The sequence below is a fragment of the Cornus florida genome, unplaced genomic scaffold (genome assembly GCF_030987335.1).
Source record: "Cornus florida cultivar Cherokee Brave unplaced genomic scaffold, ASM3098733v1 CherokeeBrave_3.0.0_Hap2_Chr04, whole genome shotgun sequence".
Taxonomy (NCBI): Eukaryota; Viridiplantae; Streptophyta; class Magnoliopsida; order Cornales; family Cornaceae; genus Cornus; species Cornus florida.
This window is the reverse complement of record NW_026775574.1, coordinates 13,303,736-13,326,011: the sequence shown is the minus strand read 5'-3', so window position 1 is coordinate 13,326,011 and position 22,276 is coordinate 13,303,736. Positions and strand designations below refer to the sequence as shown.

The 22,276-nt window shown below is 32.3% G+C and overlaps 2 protein-coding genes across 4 annotated transcripts; one reads left to right on the top strand and one right to left on the bottom strand.

Annotated features, from left to right (window-relative positions):
* Positions 1 to 11,648: 11,648 nt before the first annotated feature.
* On the top strand, positions 11,649 to 16,965 carry LOC132302756 (probable 6-phosphogluconolactonase 1). Of its 3 annotated transcripts, none has more exons than XM_059799689.1 (4): positions 11,649 to 11,772; positions 12,708 to 12,911; positions 13,015 to 13,150; positions 16,215 to 16,965. In XM_059799689.1, exons 2-4 carry the CDS (start codon positions 12,739 to 12,741, stop codon positions 16,704 to 16,706), a joined length of 801 nt encoding a protein of 266 aa, XP_059655672.1. In that variant the 5' UTR covers positions 11,649 to 11,772; positions 12,708 to 12,738; the 3' UTR covers positions 16,707 to 16,965. The 3 variants fall into 3 exon arrangements, with proteins under 3 accessions (XP_059655672.1, XP_059655671.1, XP_059655673.1); XM_059799688.1 differs by lacking the exon at positions 11,649 to 11,772 and adding an exon at positions 11,834 to 11,960; XM_059799690.1 differs by lacking the exon at positions 11,649 to 11,772 and having other exon boundaries at positions 11,970 to 12,911.
* An 849-nt stretch (positions 16,966 to 17,814) lies between these two features.
* LOC132302757 (uncharacterized) lies at positions 17,815 to 21,157 on the bottom strand. Its single transcript, XM_059799691.1, has 3 exons — positions 21,062 to 21,157; positions 20,679 to 20,942; positions 17,815 to 18,162 (listed from the first exon to the last, which is right to left on the bottom strand). Exons 1-3 carry the CDS (start codon positions 21,096 to 21,098, stop codon positions 17,945 to 17,947), a joined length of 519 nt encoding a protein of 172 aa, XP_059655674.1. The 5' UTR covers positions 21,099 to 21,157; the 3' UTR covers positions 17,815 to 17,944.
* Positions 21,158 to 22,276: the final 1,119 nt, after the last annotated feature.

Here is a 22,276-nt window from a genome sequence, read left to right as displayed (position 1 = left end):
CTCACACATATATAAGCATATATGTGAAATAATCTATCTTATGATCCAACTCTTGGTGTCCTTTTTAATTTCCCAATAAACTATCGTAGACATCAATATTTAAGTACCATTGATATAAATTTTACATGATCTCTAATACAACAAATGTTCTTAGATTCACATTCTGAGTGACTTATTTATGAAGGTCCAATGCATGAATCAAAATGCTTAAATTATCATGTCCATGCAAGTACGTACTGATAATTGGGGAGCTAGAAAACAGATTGATATTTCCATTCTATGATGACCAATTAGGTGCCCAACCCATTATTTGATAGGCTGACCCACTGTTAAAAGAGCATTATTTGCCTTCAAAAATACTTTAGATTGTGAGACTTGTTCAATAATTAAAGATGGACAAATAATTTGTAAATTTGATTCGATCGGATTTAATTGCTATATTCACAGATCGGTGACAGATTCTAAAAAATTTGAATTCATAATTCACGGATTGAACAGTTAAAATCCAATCTGATCCGATCCCTAAGTCTGATCCGATCTAATTCGCGAGATTAGATATATGTATTCAAAGAATGTATTAGTTAATTTAATTAGTTTTTTTTTTTCTTTCTTTCTTTTTCGAGTATGTGTATTGACCCCATAATACACGCACCATTTAAGTCAGGAGTGCGGTTCGAAAACGAGATTTCAAGGACTTACCTCTCGAATTCATGTTAACACGGCTATGCACTGAGGCAGTTAATTTAATTAGTTAATAATCATTTAATAAACTCTAAGAATGTATTAATTAATAATCATTTAAATATATGAATTAATATTAATAAATTAAAATTTTATGTATTGGGTTATGATTAAACAATAAACAATGTTGTACAATTTAAGAAAAATCACAAACCGTGGATCCGATCCGATTAGTCATTCTACGGATCCAATTCGATCCGCTATCCCACGAATCGGTGGAAGATTAAGATCTTTCTAATTCATTGGAAACGAATCGAATTAGGGTTAATGCCTAATCCAATCCGTGACCACCCTTAACTATAATAGTCAGGTGGTCCAAATCACTCAAAGCATGATCATAAGCGTGAGCGTTGATGACCCTCTATTAAAATACAACACGTCCACTGCAGTACGGTACGACAAGTCTCTACTGCATGTTAAAACTTATAACACCCGTACTATAATAATCAAGCGGTCTAGATCGCTCATACTAGCATAATCATACATGTGAGTGATGATGGTCGTCTACTTACAATAAAGCACGTCCACTGCAGTATAATACTCATGCCATAAAAAAATCAAATCTAATGGATAAAATTGGACTAAAATTTGCACATTTGTTAAATAAATTGTTTAACTATCGGCAACCGCATGGAACTAAGGAATTGTTTAACTATCGGCATTCATCACTTCGCAATGTCATTAAACGTTGTTTTAGAGTACGAAAGGCTCGTTTTCCCATTTTAAAACTTATGCTTTGTTATATGTTGGTTAGACAAAGACTTATAATAACTGTTTGTTGCACAATTCACAATTTCATTCGTTAAAATATGTTAGATGATCGTTTTTTTATGGAGTATAGGGAAAAAGATGTTAATGTTGTTGATGGGGGGAATGGTAGCTAGTAGTGCCGGTGTACTGAAAGCACTTAATTTATTTGATGATGGTGCATCACAAATGGGAGCCTTTAGAACTCATCTGACGAATCAAATGTGGACATCATTCGGAGGCAATGCTAAATGAAGTTACTTTCATAATTCTTCAATGTTTTGTCTTGATTAGCTATTTATGTAATTCTCTAATGTTTTGTTTTGGTTATGTATCACTAAACTTAATGTTTGTACAACTAAAAGTGCATATGACACTTGAAGTAATTCATGTAACTCTTTTATTATATTTAAATTTAGTCAAGTTTAAATTAAACTTGATATATTGTATTTGTGCAACTTTTATTAAGTTAAGAATACTATCTAAAATGAATGCACCTTCAACACTTATTTAAAATATATATATATATATATACACACACACACACACATTAATAGTTAATATCATAAATTAATGAAATAAAAGAGTGAGGTACAATAATATTTTTATTTATTTTCTTAGTTCAGAAAACTATTTTTAATAAATACAACTAAACAGTTTTATAAGTTCTTGTTTTCTGAAAACTGTTTTGTAAATTTTCTTAAACAAGTAAGTTAAAAATCTGAAAAAACTAAAAATTATTTTCTATTCTGATTCTCTAAAAATAATTCTTTAAAACTATTTTTATAAATGCAATCCAAGCAAGGCCATTGCTTCCAGAAATATGCCAACAGCTCTCATGGTTATCCATTGTTTGGATTCTACTTAAAAAAAACAAAGACATGCTTTAATTGAAATGGGAATTTCAAATGTGTACTTAGGAGCAAATATAGATCGAGATAGCGTGTAAGAAAGAAATTGTTTAACAATCGACATTCGTCACCTTGCAGTGCAATCCAGGCCATTGCTTCCAGGAATATACCAACAGCTCTCATGGTTATCCACTGTTTGGATTTTACTTAAAAAACAAGGACATGCTTTAATTGAAATGGGAATTTCAAGTGTGTATTTAGGACCAAATATAGAGACCCTTCCTTGAGTACGGATCTCATGTCCAATAGGCATTAGCCACCAGACCAATATTGCTTGTTGGCATTTAAAGAAAAGTTTCCATCACAAATTCATATCAGATTGTAACAGCCCAAGTCAATTAAAAGTGAACGAAACACACAGTGGACCACCAAATTAAAGCTTCATTTGCAGATTTTTATTTTTTATTTTTTATTTTTTTCAGATGCTGCAAATAGCTTGTTACTGTTGATGTTACGTGGATTCGGGTAAGTACGTATCATGTGTCCAACTGCACATAATGGGCATATATCCTATATAAAGTATTGCACGGAAGTGGGGAGCCGCCTTCACCGAAAAAAATTTATTTATAAAATTACCTATAAATTTTATAAAAACCTTTAAAATATCCCTACTTTTTTGTGAAAATTTTAAATAATCCTCTCTCTCAATTTTTAATAATACTCCATCATATTTTATTGTTATTCAAAGTCGTGCCCTCTCATACAAATCTCTAGATCCGTCACTGATTACACAGTCGGTTGTAACCAGGGGCGGAACTAGTAATGGGCTCACCTAGGTTATAACCCATGTCCAATTTAAAAAAAAAAAAAATTTGGTATTATTGTTCCTATAAATCCATGTACTACTCTTCTTCTTCCTATCAGCACAATTCATAATATTTCTATAAATAAAAGGTGTTATAAAATTTACAAAGGAAGCCTTAAATATAAGCAAGTCTACGAACCATAGATAGGCCCAATCACAAAAGAAACCATAAAAAAACATAACAGCACCCAACCCAGCAAACCAAACACATTGTTAGTATATGGAAGAAGGTCTATACTCTTCGTGTGTAAGGCACTACGGCATAGGGGGATGTATATCATGGATTATTATTGTTAATCTAGTGAAACATAGATTTTTATTTTTGTAAAAAAAAAGGCTTTGTTGATGACTTAATGGTTTCTTGTTAAATTGGGTAATTTACTATATAATGGATTAATAACTAGTCTGGATCGGAGCACATAAGTCTTATTTTCTAATGTGAATTTATTGATAAGGAACATATATATCTTGCATTCTTGTAGGTGTTTGTTTTGATACTTATATGAAACATACTTCAATGAATTATTGACTGTGAAAACACATTAAAGTTTGGAAATGTAAATGTGTTAGAAGGTTGTAAATTATTGGGTCTAATTGAATGATTGATGCATGAGAATTTTGTATTTAGAGCATTAATGACACACTAAGTAATCATGTATTTAATTATTTTTAGCCCTCTCTGCTTTGTAATCCTGGCTCCTAGTTGTAAAGCTGACATTTGTAATGGCCTTTGCAATATAATTTATCTTTTATTTACCATGACAAAAAAATTACAATTTTTTTTATATTTTTTATTGAATTCAAATTTTCCCTAATAAAAAATATAAAAAAAATTACAAGGGAAAATTTGAATTCAAACCTCGTACTTTAAAAAACAAAAACATAGGATAAGTTACACTAGTCTCTTTGTCTTAGTAATATATAGTTTGCATATATATGATTTTTGTTTGAAAAAGGTAAGGATATTTTCAGATGCATCGAGTCAAAAGTTTCCGGTTTACTAACCCAAAGTCATGGACTGGATCCCATTGACGTGTTTTTGTTAATTTTATTTTCAAGTTGAATTAATTCAAGTTAACTAAATAATAAAAAAAATAATACAAATATTTTCTTGTGGGTGCTTGTGGACGGTGTGGAAGTGGTGGTGATGTTGAAGTCTCAATATTAGGCATGGATAGACCCAAAAAATTGTGTAGGGGCAATAGAGGATTTTTTTATTTTTTATTTTAATTTCAGGAGACAATATTAAAATTTGAGAAAACTACACTTAATTTGAATTAGGAGCCCTAAATAAAAAATAAGTCTATTTTAAAACTTAATTTTTCAATTTGGTTGAGTTAAGCAAAATAATTACATATGTATTGAAAACTATTGTTTAAGTCCAAAATACCTTTCAAACTCTTATTTCAAAATACCAAAATATCCTTCCTACATAAATAATTCTTTCATTCAAGAAATTTAGAAAAACTATAAATTTCAGTTGACTTTCAACTTGAAGGGCATTTTTTCATGTAGTGTATATATTACAATAAATAAATAAAATAAAAAACAACATATATATATATATATATATATATATATATATATTAAACAAAAAAAAATTGTGTACTTAACTTTAATAGTATCTCCTAATCTATATTGGTTCAAACTTGCAAATTTTAATTTAGAAATATACAAATAATTTAGTGGAAATTCATTATATAGAAAAAAAATTTGTAAGTGGAAATTCATTATATATATATATATATATATATATATATATAAATTTCAGTGCACATAACTTTAACCATATCTCCTATACCAATATAAACCTACAAATGTGAAAACTTTTTGTGCAAAGAAAATATATATATAGACATATATACATACATACACGGAGATGGAGATCATGAAAAATCTAAATGGTTGCTTCAGAGTAAATGGAACAACAACAACCATTTTTTGTAATTAATTGAACCAAATGATGATAATCTCAAGGCATGCACCATAACAACAAAGATTTCTATATTATTCGCATAAAATATTTTAATTATATTTTTCTTTTTGAGGACTAATTTTTTTTTTTAATTGGTACTCATATACACACATGCCTATGTGGAGGTTCGAATCCCTAACCTCCATTTGAGAAGTAGAGACCTAATAAGGCTAGGCCACTAGCCTGTTGGTTTTTGAGGACTAATCTTTAATTGCTTGATTTTTTACTATATTTTTAATTTTTTTTATTGTTTGTCTAAGTTATATTATATATATATATGAAAATTGCAACAATATAGTTCAAAGTTATTTGAAAGATATTGTATTTTTAAATTTTTTAAATAAAAAAGTATCTTAAAAAAGTACTTAATTTAAGGAGAATAATTTAATATGCAGGAATAAAAATTTGGAAGGTATTTTGAAGTTTGAACCTGAATAATAATTATTGATACATATATAATTATTTTACTTAATTCAACTAAAGTGATAAATTAATTTTTAAAATAAATTATTTTATTATTTAAGACTCTTAAATTAATTTAAGTGACCAACAAATCAGTGTCCAAACCTTATATTAAAAAAAAAAAAAGGGGACGTGACGGTTCAAATCTCAATAAATGTATACGTGTGGTACCAACCAAGATAAAATAAAAACTCTCAAAAAAAATTCAGTGGGCCAATTGTTTCCACTGCCTCGTAATTAAAGTATTGACGTTTTAGGAAAGAGAATGCATTATATTAGAAGTAGCTTTGTCTTTTACTCTTCATAGAGGGTGTCCCATTTGCATAAAGAGAGTGTCCCACATCACGCCAATGTTGATGGAATTATTCACTGCATAAATTTGAGTTTTTATTATTTTTTTTTAAAAAATTGGATAAAGATTCATGAAAATGGGCATAAAATTCAGTCAATCAAAAGACTACCAAAATCAACTCCATTTACTTTCACTGGATTGGTTCAGTGAGGGTAAAAATTGACATGGCACTTTAGTTAAATTTGTATTTACCACATATAGCTTCAAAATAAAACATATATATATTGTAATATTTAATAAATTTAATTTTTACTTTATGGGTTCTACAATTTATACATACAATTTTCGTATAAAATATATATATATTGCAATATTTAATAAATTTAATTTTTACTTTATGAGTCCCACTTGACAAAATAAGTGGCAGAAAAATTGAAAATTAAACTTCTCAAAAAGAAAAAACGAACCCTTCCCCGCAAAAAGCCAACTTTGCATCTAAACAAAATGAAAATTTTTTCTCATCAAAATTAAGTCTGAAACCAGACCAAACGTAAAGCAAATCCAAAATACATTGCATAAAGTGATGTTTTGTGATTAACTATCTCTCTTTTCAAATAAACAAAATTAGACCTATTTTGGAAAGAAGATTCTGGCCATTTGGCATTTGTAGGTGAGAGGCTGTGTTTTTATTTTTTGTAATTTTTTTCAAAATGAGAAAACAACTATTATCTTATTTAAAGGCAACCCAGGAGTGACTTTGGTTATCCAAAGAATTTGAAGTCTAGATTAATAGGTCTGATGAGCATAAAAAATTTGTAAAACCAAATTTTGGAACGTATTTTACATTGCTTGGAGGCAACCCAAAATTCAGTTTGTTTGCTCTTGTGCATTTACATTATTTGGGACGAATGGTATTTTTTTTTAGTAGTGTTATATATCGTATAAAATATAACCGTATAAATCAATATTTGTATATATGGTAAAATGAAGTGTTGATTAGTAAATTTTTTACTTGCCTTACCAACTTGGCGACGACAAAGCTATATTAGAAATATGGTGTTAATCACTACTATTAGATACTCACCGAACATCCTCCAATGAGAGAATAAATGGGGAGGATTTTTTTTCGCCGAATATATCAGTCAAGACTTTTAAAACCATCGAATTTATTGTAATGCTTTTAAATCATTTTCTTTTAAACAAATATATTATTCGTCTTTACTCTCTCTCTCTCTCTCTCTCTTTTTCCTCTGTATTGAGGACAAAAGATCCTTCTAAAATTTACGAAAAAATATTATGATTTTAAGAAAAGCCTGAATTAACTTCTTTTATGAGGAAAATGTCTAACAATCTCAAATCAAGATCAAGAAACTTACAAAATTCATTGTGTTTTATTCTTTCTCGCATGCTTATTCTCCTTCATAGGAAATAATCTAGCTAATTTTTTTTTTTTAAACAATGTGTAATATTGTTCATTTTCATTAATTTCCCCCATTAATTTGTCACAAATAAATTGTGAACAATGTATATATATTCTTTATCTCTGCAACTTCTTTGGTTTCAAATTTATCTTTCAAATTTATCTAATCTAATCCTTTGATTTAGTTCTTTAGGTCGAGAGGTTTTTCTTTAGGATAATATTAGATAAAGGGGTAAAATCAAATAAATTTCCTCTACTATCAAATTTATACAAAAAGATTTCCACTAAAATCAAACCGCCTCCTAAACTAAAAAAAGTTATCAAGTTACCTCTGTACTCGTGACCGACTCCGTTAATTAAGTTGTGAAATGACATAGTTCATGAAGGCGGTGGCAGTGAACTATGTGTTCGAGCTACACCTCCTATTGGCTAGGCTGGGTGCAATTGGAAGGTTCTATCATCAATGAAGGCGGTGAAGCCCAAGATCGACACCATAGTTGAGCAAGAAGCGAATCACAACGAACTCATTTTTTTGTGGAGGCTATGCATCACTACTCCACCATGTTCGACCCGCTGGAAGGGTCCGGGTTGACTCAGCCCAATGTCAGATATGATTTTAGAGTTAAGAGGGTGAAGAGGAAGAGACCCACGGGGCATTTTTGTACTTCTAAAATTATATTTATCAATTTTAAATTTAACATTAAATATAAGGTTAATTTAGTCATTTCACAACTTAGGAATCAATTTTGGGGGTAATTTGATAGCTTTTTTTTTAAGTTCAAGGAACTGTTTCATTTTAGTAGGGCTTTTTGTACAAATTTAGAAGTAGAGGGGAGGAGAATGCAGAGAGAACAAAAATTTTCTTTCACAAGATATGTTTTGTTATTTTTATTATTAAAGAATTAACACGATATAACAACGATGCTCTTATTCTTAAAACAATCAAATTTAAATAGGTAAAGAGAATTAATGCAAATAATTTGATTGATTCTGCACTTGTAGTCAACCATTCAAATTCATGAGTGAAATTGGAGTAGAGTTAAAAATTAAGATAATCAAGTTATTAGTTATTCTCTAATAAGTTACCCACTCATTCTCAACGGGTGTCGTTTTCATACTCCGCGTTTACTCTGACTTTCTTTATGTGATTTAAATTTTGTTACTTTTACGCTCCCGCTCTCGAATTCGCTTTGGTTTCCCATCTTGCTTTATGTGACTTTGGTTATACTAACACTAATGTGCTTTTTGAAAACTCAATTAAGTACATAATTTTGCAAGGATTAAACATTTATTCAATTAAGTGCGTTTGATAACGCAGTTTGAATTTCACTGAAAATGATAAATACCACTTCAAATAAAGTAAAATTTTAAGTGATAGGAATATCAATTATCATTGAATGCTGAACGGTAAAAATTCAAAAAATTTAAAAATATATTAATTTTTTTTATTACCACTTAAAAATTTACGTATTTAAAATTCAGTTCTTGAAATTTTCAATACTAAATTTTTTATTTTACCAAACAACACAAAAAAAAATCTTCTTTTGGATGTGTGTTGCGTGGGTGGGGATAATAAAAACAAATATTTGTTAAATCTCTTCTTGCAGTAACTAAAGAATTCAAGTAATAGACCATCAGATTTTTATAGAAAAAAAAGAAAAAGAAAAAGAAAAGGGAATTCTAAAGTTGAAAAGTTGTCCTCAAAACTAAGGGGTGTTGAAAAGTTGCCCTCAAGAACTGTGGTGGGGGTGGGAGGAGTTATCTAGGGTAGACCTATAAATAATCCATCAAAAAACATCATTCACGATTCCACTCTATCATAAAAATTATTCTTAACAAAATTGCATGGTGTATTCTAATTGAATAAGTATACTAATAACATGATTGGCAGGTTATATCTTTTCGAGAATTTTTTTTTTTTATACTACTACGTGGATCCTCTAATTTTTATCAATATATTATTTCTAGCAGACTTTGTTGTGTAAGTACTTCGTGATTGTAACACTATTTTGATGTGTATGTGTTATATTTACGAAATAAAGTTGTTGCATGATATAATAAGTTACACTATTGTTATAATATCAAAATAAATGTATTAAATAAATTTTGACATTAGTGTTGCTTTTGCATAGTAACCAAAAAATAATAATAATAATAATTGGAGTTGTGATTAAAGAATTTTTCAGTTGTTATCAAAGTTGGAATCACAAGGGTCATAAAGTGAAGCAAGTTTTTTTTATTTTAGTTTATTTTAGTTTATTTTTTATAAATTAATGGCTTATGCTTTCTCCAAAAGGAGTAAAAAATGTAAGAGCCATCTTTTCCCAAAATTGTAAGATCCCATCGGTATGTCAGGCTTTGATATTGAAAGATTCCTGAAACTGGGTAGCAAGTCTTGATTGTCATGATGTGGGGTTTTTATTAGTTGAGTTGGGGCCTGTTTGGCTTTCCACATCCTCTGCTTCAAAGACCCCACCACACCCTCTCTTATATATATATATAGAGGGCTAAAATCTTAAAATTCCCCTCTTATTTTAAAAAAACTATCAGTTTAAAATTAACGGGATTGTATCACATGCTACCATGCAACAGCTACATAATTCTACTAACCAAAATAACCTTATAATTTGTAATAACAAAATTGCCCTTCTCACACTATAATTTCAGTTTAATAATGGTTCTGTCACGAAAATATGGCAACGTGATAATTTTTACTAGTTCAGGAAGTGTTTGATAATTGAAGGGGTTATTTGAAGTTTTTTAAAATAAGAGGTGGGTTTTATGATTTTAACCCATATACATATATATGTGTGTGTGTGTGTGTGTGTGTGTGATATTGATGGGCAGAGATTCCAAACCTCTCTTCTTGATACGTCCATCATTTTAATCTATGGTGGTGGTGTAGGTTGGAGAAACTGAAGAAAATGATGGCTGACATAATGTCTTCAATACAGACGCTATCAAAGTTTGACATAAAGTTTTTATGTATGATTAAGGAATGCCTCATGGATGGAAATGGCATAATACCTTTGAACTAATGGAAGAACATCATCAAAAAGCAAGCATAAAAAGGAAATAAATCTTAAAAAGCTTAGTATACCACACCTATTATTGTCAATAAAACATTATGAAAAATAGAATTAATTAGTGAACTGAAATACAAATACCCATCAATCTAATTAAGCACATCATGACCCTCCAAAGTGATCATGATTCGATTGATTAATGAAGCTTGGAATCATCTTATTCAACAACTTCAATGATCATGGTCCAAAGATAAAATGTACAAAATTAACAGGGGGAGCCCATAATATGGGCATGAAACCATTGAACTTATTTTAGGGCTTTTCTTAGTGGAAAATGCATGGGATCAAGTAGGTTGATGGGATAAATTGTGATCCATATAATCGTGTTGAATCGAATTGTCTCTACTCGGAGGGAACTGATTATATGAAAACATCGGCTTCTAAATATTTATTATTTTTAATAATAAAAATTAATTACTTATCACTGATAGATAGGGAGACTCAAACACAATTTTTTTGGTCGGGTACTGCATAGTTTTTTTTTTTCTCCTCATCCTGGCGAATTACATAATTTTTTTTTCTCCTTATTTTGACAAACTACATCGTTGTTTTTTTTTATTATTTTTTATTTTATTTTATTGAGTACTACATAATTGGTACCTTCAATTATTTAATACTTTTTTCATTAAATAAAGTGTGATATTCACATCATCTCAGTTTAGCTCATTCAATAAATAAAGGACGCTCGACTCTCTGTTGGGAAATTATTATCTATTTATATATATTATATACATATAGAACCATATAGAAAGTGACAATTGGCTGGTTTTGGGGAAGTAACCAAAAGAAACAAGGTAAAGTAAAAATAGAAAAAGAAAAAAAAAAAGAAGAGATTTTATAAAAATAAAGATAAGTTTAGAGAAAAGACTATAATGTGAAGATAAACTAAAAAAATGAAAAAAAATGCCACCACCTTAATTAAATAATTCAATTTGAGCCTTGCAAGTGACTAGAACGTTGGTACATTTGTCAGCATCCTATTTGGACAAGTGTTTGTTGTAATTTCTCAACCTTCTCAATTTTCCCCACCAAAAAAAAAAAACACTAATGGCAATTACGTAAATTTATAAAATATATTAAAATTATTGGATTAGAAATTATTTAGCAGAAAATCTAGGTGAGAGAGAGACAATTAATTTTTCCTCTCTCTCACACAAAACAAAGAGGAGATAGAGATGGGTGTTTTTTTATCATTTTCTTTCTCTATCTAATTTTATCCATCTATTTTGCACAGGGTCGGAGAGTGAGAGAGAGTGCATGTTTAGAGAGAGAGAGAGAGAGTTTTATCTGTGTGTTTTGTCGCGATCATTGGATGCACGTGGAAGCCCTGAAGGTAAATTCTTCTCTTCATCTTGCCAAGTTATATTATATATTCAGTAAAATTGTTTAGATTGGATTGTATATGTGATATATATGTAAATGTATATAATAGAATTTTTCAATACCCATCTTCCACCTTCGTCAGTTTCTTCCTTTTCTGCCACCCACCTTTCTCTCTCTCTCCTATTCTTCGTCTTCATCGTAAGCGGTTCTCTCTCTATTCCTTATTATTTTTATAGATTCTTATAGTGGTTGAACTTTCAAGAATCTTAGATCTCAAGATTGTATTTTTCTTGTTTCAATTGTTTAGTTAGTTTGTTTCTCTAATAGGATTGTGAATTGAGAATGTTTAATGATCTGGGGTTTGTCTATGATTGCAGTATATTTCATTTGTTTGATATATGAATTCGATTTGGGTTTTTCATTTCGATCTCTACTTAATCATTGCCTCTGAACTCTATATGTTTGTTGATATTTTCACTTTCTGATAATGGGGTTTTTTATTATTATTATTTTTTTATGATAGTATTTCTTGAATTTCAATAGTAAAACTGTGCTATTCTATTGTTAATACGGAGTAATATATTGAGTTGTGGGATCTCTGTCCTGTCAATGATTGTTCTTTTTTTTTTCAATGTTCTTGGAATATAGTATAATGTTGAAGATAAAATAATAAGTCTTGTTCTATTTATGATTTTATGGTTCAGAATTCATTTTTTTTGTTGGGAATTTTTCAATGTTCTTTCTATTTAAGCTTTTTTATTTTTCGTTTCTTGGTGAAGATTGATATTTAATATATAGAGTTGGTATGGAATTTGTGTTTTTCATTTTTGGCAAGTAAAGTTTGTGCTAGAGTTCTTTAAATTAATAATTGATCCTATTGTCGTTGGTTTTTTTTTTTTTTTTTTTTTTTTTTTTTTTTTTTTTTTTTTTTTTTTTTGGCATTAGAGCTTTCTTGTAAAGTAGCCTTGTTACAAGAATGGCTCTTTCTGGGGCTCATAAAGATAGAGGAGAGTTAAGGATTCAAGAAAGTTTGGCTGAACTCAGCACCGATTTGGCGGACTTTATCGCAGATTTATCAGAGGTGTCAGTGAAAGAGCGAGGTGCTTTTGCCATTGCTCTTTCTGGTGGTTCTCTCATTGGCTTGATGGGGTATCAATTCTTTCTTCTACAATGCTTGATTGTTGGCTTTTTTTCTTTTTTCTTTTTTTGGTTATGTTTTCTGATCTTGGTTGGAATTTTTGGTGGAAAGCAGAAAACTTTGTGAAGCTCCTTATAACAAGACTATTGACTGGGCCAAATGGTACATCTTTTGGACTGATGAACGTGTGGTGGCGAAAAATCATCCTGATAGCAATTATAAGCTGGCAAAGGATGGGCTTTTGTCTAAGGTACTTACCTAATCTTCAATGCATAATGTATAATTTCCGCGTTCATTGTGTTTGAATAAGCAATATTCAGGGTTTCTTTTTCTTTGATTTAGATTCTAGGCATGACTGATACAAATCCATCCATGAAATGTTTTTCTGATCCCATTTGTGTTATCTCCAAACCCGTATGTGCAATATAAACCTTACAATGTTCTTCTTTACTGGAAAATTTCTAAATTTTGACAGTCTAAGTAACCTATTATTTGGTCCAAAAGCTAAATACTGCAGACATTATTTACTGTTTCAAATTAGAGGTAATATCAAGTTTATTTTGCCAATTATGGAGACTGCGTGCGCAATTATAAATTTCTTAGTTTTGAGATGCCTTCATGTTCTCTTTTACCCTATCTTCTAAATATTGCAGCTACAGTTTGACATGGACATTCAAGGTTTTAAGTTTGTCTATGAATATTTTTTTACTTAAATGATTTTAGTTCTTGTAAAAGGGCGGACAATCATCAGAACAGTTTTGGTAGGATTGTTGCTGCAGTTCGTTGCACTACAACTTAAACTACCCTGGCAACCGTATAATTTGGCTATAGTCATTCTGTATTATATGTTTTCCATCAGTTGAAAGTGTTTACTATAATAAGTAAATGGATCTTTGCATAGTATTCTTATTAATGATTTTTTCCCTTGGTGATTGTTGCTTGCCTACTCTTGTATATTATACAAACCAATTCATAATATGTAAGATGTGTCAGGTTCTTAGGGGAAAAGACAAAACTTAAAAAGTGATCTATCTAGGGCTGAAATTGCAGAGAAAATGAGTGATTGTCAAGGTAGAACCTTAGACAGCAAGAATTCATTTGTAATTTGTAGATAAGAGTTGAACTTCTTTGTACTTACAAAAAAAAATAGATTTTGTTCTGAGAAGGAAGTCGTCGGTTGAATTTATGGGTTATTTCTGCATTTAGATCCTTCTGTAACAGTTTGATATGATACACTACTCAGACAATCTAACTGCTCGTTTCAAGTTATTTGAATGTTTCTCATTTTTTATTCTTGCTTTATTGAATATTGCAACACGATTTTTTGTGGATGTTACTCGTGTTTGTGGTCAACTAACAACTGTAATAAAGGAGACTATCAGGTCTTTTCTTGTTCTAATTATCATATCCAAAAGGGGGATCAATCTGTAGAAAAAATTTCTCTGCACAGAAGGTGATTATTGGCAAATCCATGCAGTATTTTCTTGTTAAACTCTGCAACTGAATGTATTAGATTTTTCACTGAAACATAAACTGTTAAATTGTACAATTGAACCTGGCATGATTCTTACCCCCTCCCACCCAACAGAAAGAAAAAGAAGAATTGGTATGATTACTGCATACGGCCTCATATGACAATGTTCAAAGTTTCTCAGAACAAACTATGACGTCGAATGTACTTATAATGGTACAGTTTGGCAAAACTAATATACAACTGGTTGCTAGGATCACTATGATTCCGAATCATGATCCTTACTAGCATCTTTTGAGTGTTTTGCCTAATCATTCTTCTCATGGGGCCTTTTGGTTTCATTCACATGAAATTACACTGTAGCTGATTGAAATTTAAATATCCACTGATTGATGCTTTTTGTGGTTATATATCAGTTACAGTATCCACAACCATTCAACCCTACTGAGTAATGAACTCACTTATTACTCTTTTGTTTTGTCAATGGACTACAGTTTTGGTGGGTCTTGAACAATAGATTGTACTTACCTGTAACTTTGGTTTCTTGAGGTGAGACTATAGTGACCCCTAATTATGGTGTTCTGGAAAAGTAGATAATGGAAATAGCATTAAAAGAGTCCTATCATTGATATGCTTCTAAAGTTCTAGCAAAAGATAAGTGAGTAGTACCTTGACAACTCTTGAATTTTCTGAAAAATGCAGAAAAATGTCTTGGTCTTTAATTTTGGATTACCGCCTTACAGGGATGTTATGCAACTTTAATTGTGTACTAACCTCATCTTTTATATTGTGCAGTTGGATTTATAGTCACGTAGCCTAATCCAATACTGTAGACTAAATTCTTAGTATGATTGTATTTATATTAAAATAAAGATAAGTTTATTTGCATTTTAGGTCGAAACCATTGATAAATATTAAAAATAAATTGGTCAATAGGTGGGCCATTCACTTTTGGAGCATCAGATGTGGATTGGATAAATAGAGATAGTCTTGATAACATACATGAATCTACACGTACGTGCGAAAGTCTCAGTGGAGAGAGAGATGCCCTTTATGCTTCTCTTTTTCACACTCTGTCTTTTCTTTCTTTTATTTATTTTTCCTTATTTTTGTTGGACGAAAGGGAGAAAATGATCCAAAACGGACTATTTTTGTGGAGGAAATTTCAAGACTGTCACTGCATCTGTAAAGTAACAGCATAGTACTTGATTTATGAGATAATTAGACCATCAGATCATGCTTGCTTTTTTGACTGCTGTTGGTGGCCAAAATGCCTCATTTGATATATAAGCTGAACAGAAGAAATCAATCGAACTACAGTTAGAATATGACATGTTAAATGGAAACAATGGTTATACCCCTTTAACACCTTAAATGTCATCCCTTAACATGTATTAGAGCATCATCACTTTGTTGTTTATGTACGTTAGCTTTCACTGAAAATAACTTTTAAGATCTTCATTCTCTCTATTGTTAATAGGGGTGTGTAGTTTTACATGGATAGTTTGTACTTGCCTTTTGTTTGGGCTACAAATTCTGTAAATGTTGAACAAAAACATGGAACTTAGGAAATTTTAAGCGCATATTTTCTCCTCTTTCCGAGTTAATTATGTGCTCTAATGCATTATTTTTCTGTTTCCATCCCTTTTCATTTGATACCTAAATGCCCTTCATGAAACTGTGTTTTTAACTGGGATAAAAAGTGAGTTTATTCTTTAGATTCAGACTGAGAGGTTAAAACCCCAACATTCCTCGCTCACTAATCTTACCCATTTTTTAAATTTAGTTATTCACTTTGCAGATTATAAAATTTCTCATGATTTTCCACGATTATAATTATCAGGTACCTGTTGTTCCCAGCCATGTACACTCTATCAATGATACAGTGTCAGCAGAGGAGGCTGCTGATGACTATAAGTTTGTCATCCGACAGCTTGTTAGAACCCGCATAGTCAGTGTGTCTGAGATAAGCGACTGTCCCAAGTTCGACCTCATCCTTCTAGGGATGGGTTCAGATGGGCATGTCGCCTCACTATTTCCTAATCATTCGGTGCTTGACGAGAAGGATGAATGGGTGACGTTTATCACTGATTCCCCCGAACCTCCCCCTGAGAGGATAACCTTCACCTTGCCTGTCATCAATTCGGCATCCAATGTGGCTGTTGTCGTGGCAGGAAGCAGCAAAGCAGAGGCAGTGCACTTGGCAATAGATAACGTGGGGCCTGAACATGCATCATTGCCTGCAAGAATGGTCCAGCCAACAAAAGGGAAGCTGTTGTGGTTTCTGGACAAGACAGCAGCCTCAAAACTCGACAATTCTCCTTTTTCCCAATAGTCCAAATTTCTTCGCGCCAAATTGTATTGAATCAAAGAGAAGGAGTTTGACAGTGGCTGTCTCTCTTCTTCCATAGGTTCTTGTTCTTTCTTCTTCTTTTCCCTTTCAATGTTGCGTTAATCTCTCCTTTTTGGCCTTTTTTCCGGGGTTGGAGAAGTGTGTTCACCTTTTTTTTTTTGTTTTTTTTTGGTAAGAAGAGGTTAATAAATTTTTGCCTTAATACAAATCCTGTACTGGTTTTTTTTTTTTTTTTTTTTTTCATATCAGTATGATCCAAGGCCTAATCGATCCTTAGAAAGTTAAGAGAGGCCCTTTTTGTGCAAATTTAATGACCATACTATTCCTTTCTGTTGAATGTTCTTGCTTCAAAGATGTTATTGTTATTTATTATTACTTTTTATCGTAGTAGTTAAAAAAAAAAAAAAAAGAAATAGAAGAGAAATAGAAGTAATTGGTTGATTATTGTACCTACCAACTGTTGGTCCCATTTTGGATCCCATAATTAGGTGCCTCATTTTCAAAGACAAATGCCATGAGTTGACATCACTCACTCGATTGAGATTGAAAATCAAAGTTTTAGCTGTTTCACCAACTTTCTCTCATATCCCTAATTTGAAAAAAAAGTACTTATTACCCTCCGTCTCTTTCAAGAAAATGAATGCCGTCAAATGCGTTTGGTGAAATTATTAGTCTTTTAACACCTCTAATCCTCGGCCAAAAACATTTAGCAAAGCATTTATGTGTGCCTGTGGTTACAACCTCTTAAGGGATCCAAATGGGCAGCAAAGGATTTGTATGCTCCTGGTTACAACCTCTAAGGACCTACCGGGATCAGCATCACCATCATCTTTGCCTTAATCCGGTTTGCCTACCATTTAGCTTTATAAAATCATTATAACCTCATATCATGTTATTTGGAAAACGAGGTTAGACCAATGTGGTTTTATCCCCCCCAAAAACAAAAAAAAAAAAAATGCCAAATTCCAATTGCGGACACCAGATAAAAAATTATGACCGCAGCAGAAAATTAGTATAGCTAAGATATGATCTTCACATATTCAGTGGCTCTGTAATCAATCATATTGTATACCAGGGAAAGCGAGTCAAATTGTGAAATCAGAATATGAAATTGACACAGGAGACCATTTGAACCAAAGAGTAAAGTCTATACAATAATACAAGTCAAAAATGAAATTGTTAAGAGTTGCGAAAGACAACATTGAATTGCCGCATTATAACTAAGAACTATTCTCATTCAAAACCTCTGCTTCAGCTATTGCCATAGGGTCATTCTTGGTCTCTGTTTCTTCTTCCTTTTCCCCTTCTCTATCCTGAGCCATTTTCTTTCTGTGCAGCTCCTCTGCTGCCTCCATTGTAGCCCGGTTCTCTGCCTGAAGACGTTGCATTTCCTCCTCTTGTTGCTGCCGTTCAAACCATGTGTCGGCATCCGCCCAAACTGAAAACCAGAAAACAAAATTAGCATTATCAATCAACAAGTACAACATGGACTGCCCAACTAGTGCCATTTTCAAGAAAAACAAAGATCTAGCCAGCTAACAATGAGTTATTGAGTTTCACTACCACCCAAAGAAATTTTTTTATTTTTATTTTTTTTCGAGGAACCACCATGGGAAGTTTCAGAAGCACTTTTTTCATCCAATTCAATGTCAGAATTTTAGCCAACCAAAACCAACAAATATCTAATAAGACCAGTAAAAGTAAAACACATTGTAGTTCTCTAGGGTTTATAAATAGAACAACTGCCTTCTTTCTTGAAGTTTATGAAATTACTTGGAAACATGATTTAACAAAATAATTGAAAAACTCAAATAGATGCAACAGTGACCTCTTGAAGGGAAAATCTGTCACATGATCTAAAAAAATTATAATTATAATACTCTCTCTCTTCTTGTACATTCTTCTTGTCTTTTTCCTTGTCTTTTTTTTTCTCTCTCTCTCTCTCTCTTTCTTTTTTTTTTTTTTTTTGGGTTTGTAAATGAACATGCATTGGGGTGTATAAAGACTAGCGAAACCTCCTCTCAAATTACTTCCTCAAAAATCTCAAAAAGCCATTTTGTTGCTGACTTCCATGTGAGAAGGTTAGATGAAAAATTTCTCGTTACTTCCTAATATGGAACACATCAGTACAGTTTTCACTGGTCATGAGAACCTCAACCTTGGATTGGAAAGAGAATAAGATTTTAACCAAAAGACTCCATCAGTCCATCTGGTACATAACCAAGGGAAAGGGTGTTGCAAGAAGCCACTTATCAAGAAATATAAGCATTATATATTACCATTTCATTTATGGCATTCTCTTTAGAAGTTGTGTATTCAAGTGTTGATACTTCAACAACGCATGACAAAAGGCACATTTTATGCCCTCGGAGGTTCCTAATTACTTCTGTCCGATATGATGAAAGTATCTTCATCCACTAGGACATTTCATGTGTGGGCTAGATGAATCAGAAGTCATGCAGGGGAAAGAAAGGCTATTCTGAAATATATAATGAATCTGATTAGAACCAAAGCTACTAGAAGCAGGGGTGCTAATAAAACTTATAAGAACTGGGAAGTCAGATTCATCAGAATGAATATGAAGTTGAAAAATTCCACTTCCCATGAATAGGTGATTGGGTGTCTGGTTTTGCAACAGATAGTACTCTCCTTTTGTCTTTCTTGAGTGTATAGATTGAGTATAGAGCAGCCACTGATATTATGTACAGGGGTTGGTACGCCCCTCAAAAGGTTTTTAGTGTTTAACTCCTACTTTGGATCACAATACGATCACATTACACAGGATATGTCTAGTCCACAAAATGTAGCAGGAAAAAAAAAATCTTTACCCAAAAGAAAAACAAGAAAGATGGGGGCTGGGCAGGGGGAAGAGGGATTACTCCAAGAGTTAGAGACTATAGCATCAGGAGCAAGACCGGCCAGGAACTAGGAAAGAAGCAGCGTGAAGCTCCCTCCTTTCGCATTGATAAGGCAAAGATGGGAACATATCTGATATCACTTTTAACGAGTTGCCTGCGAAGTGACTCCCTTCTCACAAGGCGGTACGCCTCAAGGAAATAAGTATGCGGTCAAACGGACTTAGATAGCTCTGCTCCTATTTCAAGTATTCCAGGGTGTCATTAACTGACTCTATTGCAATATTACAAAGACTCATACATAACAGCTTAAACTCAAATTAGAATCCACTAATTTGGTTTTTTCAATTATAAAAAATGTTCTGTTTTACTCTAAATGCCAAACCATCTAAAAAAAATCATTCATAAAGAGTTACAATTGATTTCTTTGCAAGTAGGTTTTGGCGGTCAATTTCTTTTGTATCAACTTTAAGATTACTTTTCAAACATTAAACAAATTACTCTCGCCGAACTTCTTCATTATCACTTGTGGTACTTTATCCTTCTGCGTTTGCATTATAATTCCAATCGGTAAAACGAATTTCTTACTCCAAAACTAAATTCTATAGAGAAAAAAAAAAAAGAAAAAGAAAAAAGAAATTAGTTCATCTCCATGTTTGTTTGGGAAAGTCTAAAGTAAGCCATAAAACCCTAATCCCCAAATTTAAAATAATTAGAGTAACAGGACAGTAACAGAACACAAGTCCTTAAATAGATTAACATAAACAATACAAAACCCACTTGGTAATGGACATACACACATAGGTTCTAACCCAATTCAGTTCAAAATTAAGTGTTCATCCAATTACACCTTTCTAGTTCAATTTTAATATCATAAGCTCCACTTAAAATGGGATGAAATTTTAAGTGACAGTGATTTCAGTTTACACTTAAAGTGAAAAAATCCTAAACTTTTAAGTAATATTATTTAGCACTTAAATTCAGCTCATAAAATTTTCAATTTTATCATATAGCGCCCTTCATAAGTTACACAAAAATAGATGAGGAGAACTAGGGTTAGGGTTTATGGTGGGTAATAGGAAGGAAAGAGGATACTTACTGGGCTGAGCGGCCCAACCCTGTTCACCACCCTTGATGCGCTCCGGTAGGGCGTAGTTGACTGTAAGGACACGGCCGTAGAGCTCAGCGCCGTCCATGTTGTCCATGGCGGCGGCTGCGTCCTCTCTCTCTAGAAAAGTGACGAAGCCGAAGGATCGGTGCTTCTGGGTGGCCTGATCCAGCGGCGTCTTCACGTCCTTTATGTCGCCGAACGGTATGAACGCCGCATGGAGTATCGACTCGTTCACCTCCTCCGCCAAACCCCCTGTTCACCAACAATCATTCCCATTCATAAACACACACATATAAACACACACAAACACACACATATATATGCATATATATGCATTGATTTGTAATATCAGTGTGATGAAGGTGACTTACCAACATAGAGAGTGTTCTTCTGAACAGGTAGATTCATTGCAAGAGAAGACGAGAACTGCTTTCTCTCTCTGGCTTCTCAGCTGCTTTATTACGCGAGTTTTTTATTTATATATAGACCAGATAGATCGATCCAGATATTTATGGGCCTATTCCCAACAAAAGATATCTAAAGGCCCATCCAACTGAAAGAAGTCTTAATCCTATACAGTACATTACAACTCTATACAGATTTTTGTAGGCCTATTTTCAAGAGAAACGGAAGGCCTGGCACAGCCCACAAAAAAAGGAGTCCGAATCCTCTACAATACAGCTAAAGCCTTACTGCAACTTATCCCGCCCACACAGAAAAGAAGACCTCTCATTTAGATATTAGTAGGTGATGTTGGGATCCAATGGAGTATAGTACGAGTATTGTATTGCATCAGATCACCCACAATACAGTAATTTGGAAGATGATTGGTCAACAATATTTGTGAACGGGCATTACCAATGACCTAATTCGTAGAGTGTCGAATTTGTATTGTACTGCATCAGATCACCCACAATACAATGATTTAGAAGATGATTGGTCAACAATATTTGTGATTGGAAGATGATTGGTCAACGATAACTTTTCAAACGAGTGTACTCGTTGCAACTTATCCCGCCCACACATAAAAGAAGACCTGTCATTTAGATATTAGTAGGTGATGTTGGGATGCAATGGAGTATAGTACGAGTATTGCACTGCATCAGATCACTCACAATACAGTAATTTGGAAGATGATTGGTCAACAATATTTGTGAACGGGCATTACCAATGACATAATTCGTAGAGTGTCGAACTTGTATTGTATCGCATCAGATCACCCACAATACAATGATTTGGAAGATGATTGGTCAACAATATTTGTGATTGGAAGATGATTGGTCAAAAATAACTTTTCGAACGAGTGTACTCGTATTAGTGATCCTATAAGTGGTTTGAGTTAATTCTCATTTGTTCCATCATTGTCAAGTCATACACCATATATAAATTCAGTTGAGTACTCTGGTTCTAGCAAATTTGCCGGCAAACTGAAGATAAAAACACCCACACACACACATAATAAGGTACATTAACCCTAATCCTATGTTACATTTAGACTATCTTTTTTTGAAACCTCACTTTATTCATTGCACAAAGCAATAACCCTAAACAATTTAAAATAGCAAATTTGATTTTCAAGACATCCT

Excerpts from the sequence above, each read along its gene's own strand:
- LOC132302757 (XM_059799691.1), bottom strand. The coding sequence starts at position 21,098 with ATGAATCTACCTGTTCAGAAGAACACTCTCTATGTTG. Across the intron at positions 20,943-21,061 it reads GAAGAACACTCTCTATGTTG|GGGGTTTGGCGGAGGAGGTG; the intron begins GTAAGTCACCTT and ends GTTGGTGAACAG. Across the intron at positions 18,163-20,678 it reads GGGTTGGGCCGCTCAGCCCA|TTTGGGCGGATGCCGACACA; the intron begins GTAAGTATCCTC and ends TCTGGTTTTCAG.
- LOC132302756 (XM_059799689.1), top strand. The coding sequence starts at position 12,739 with ATGGCTCTTTCTGGGGCTCATAAAGATAGAGGAGAGTTAAGGATTCAA. Across the intron at positions 12,912-13,014 it reads TCTCTCATTGGCTTGATGGG|AAAACTTTGTGAAGCTCCTT; the intron begins GTATCAATTCTT and ends GGTGGAAAGCAG. Across the intron at positions 13,151-16,214 it reads AGGATGGGCTTTTGTCTAAG|GTACCTGTTGTTCCCAGCCA; the intron begins GTACTTACCTAA and ends TATAATTATCAG.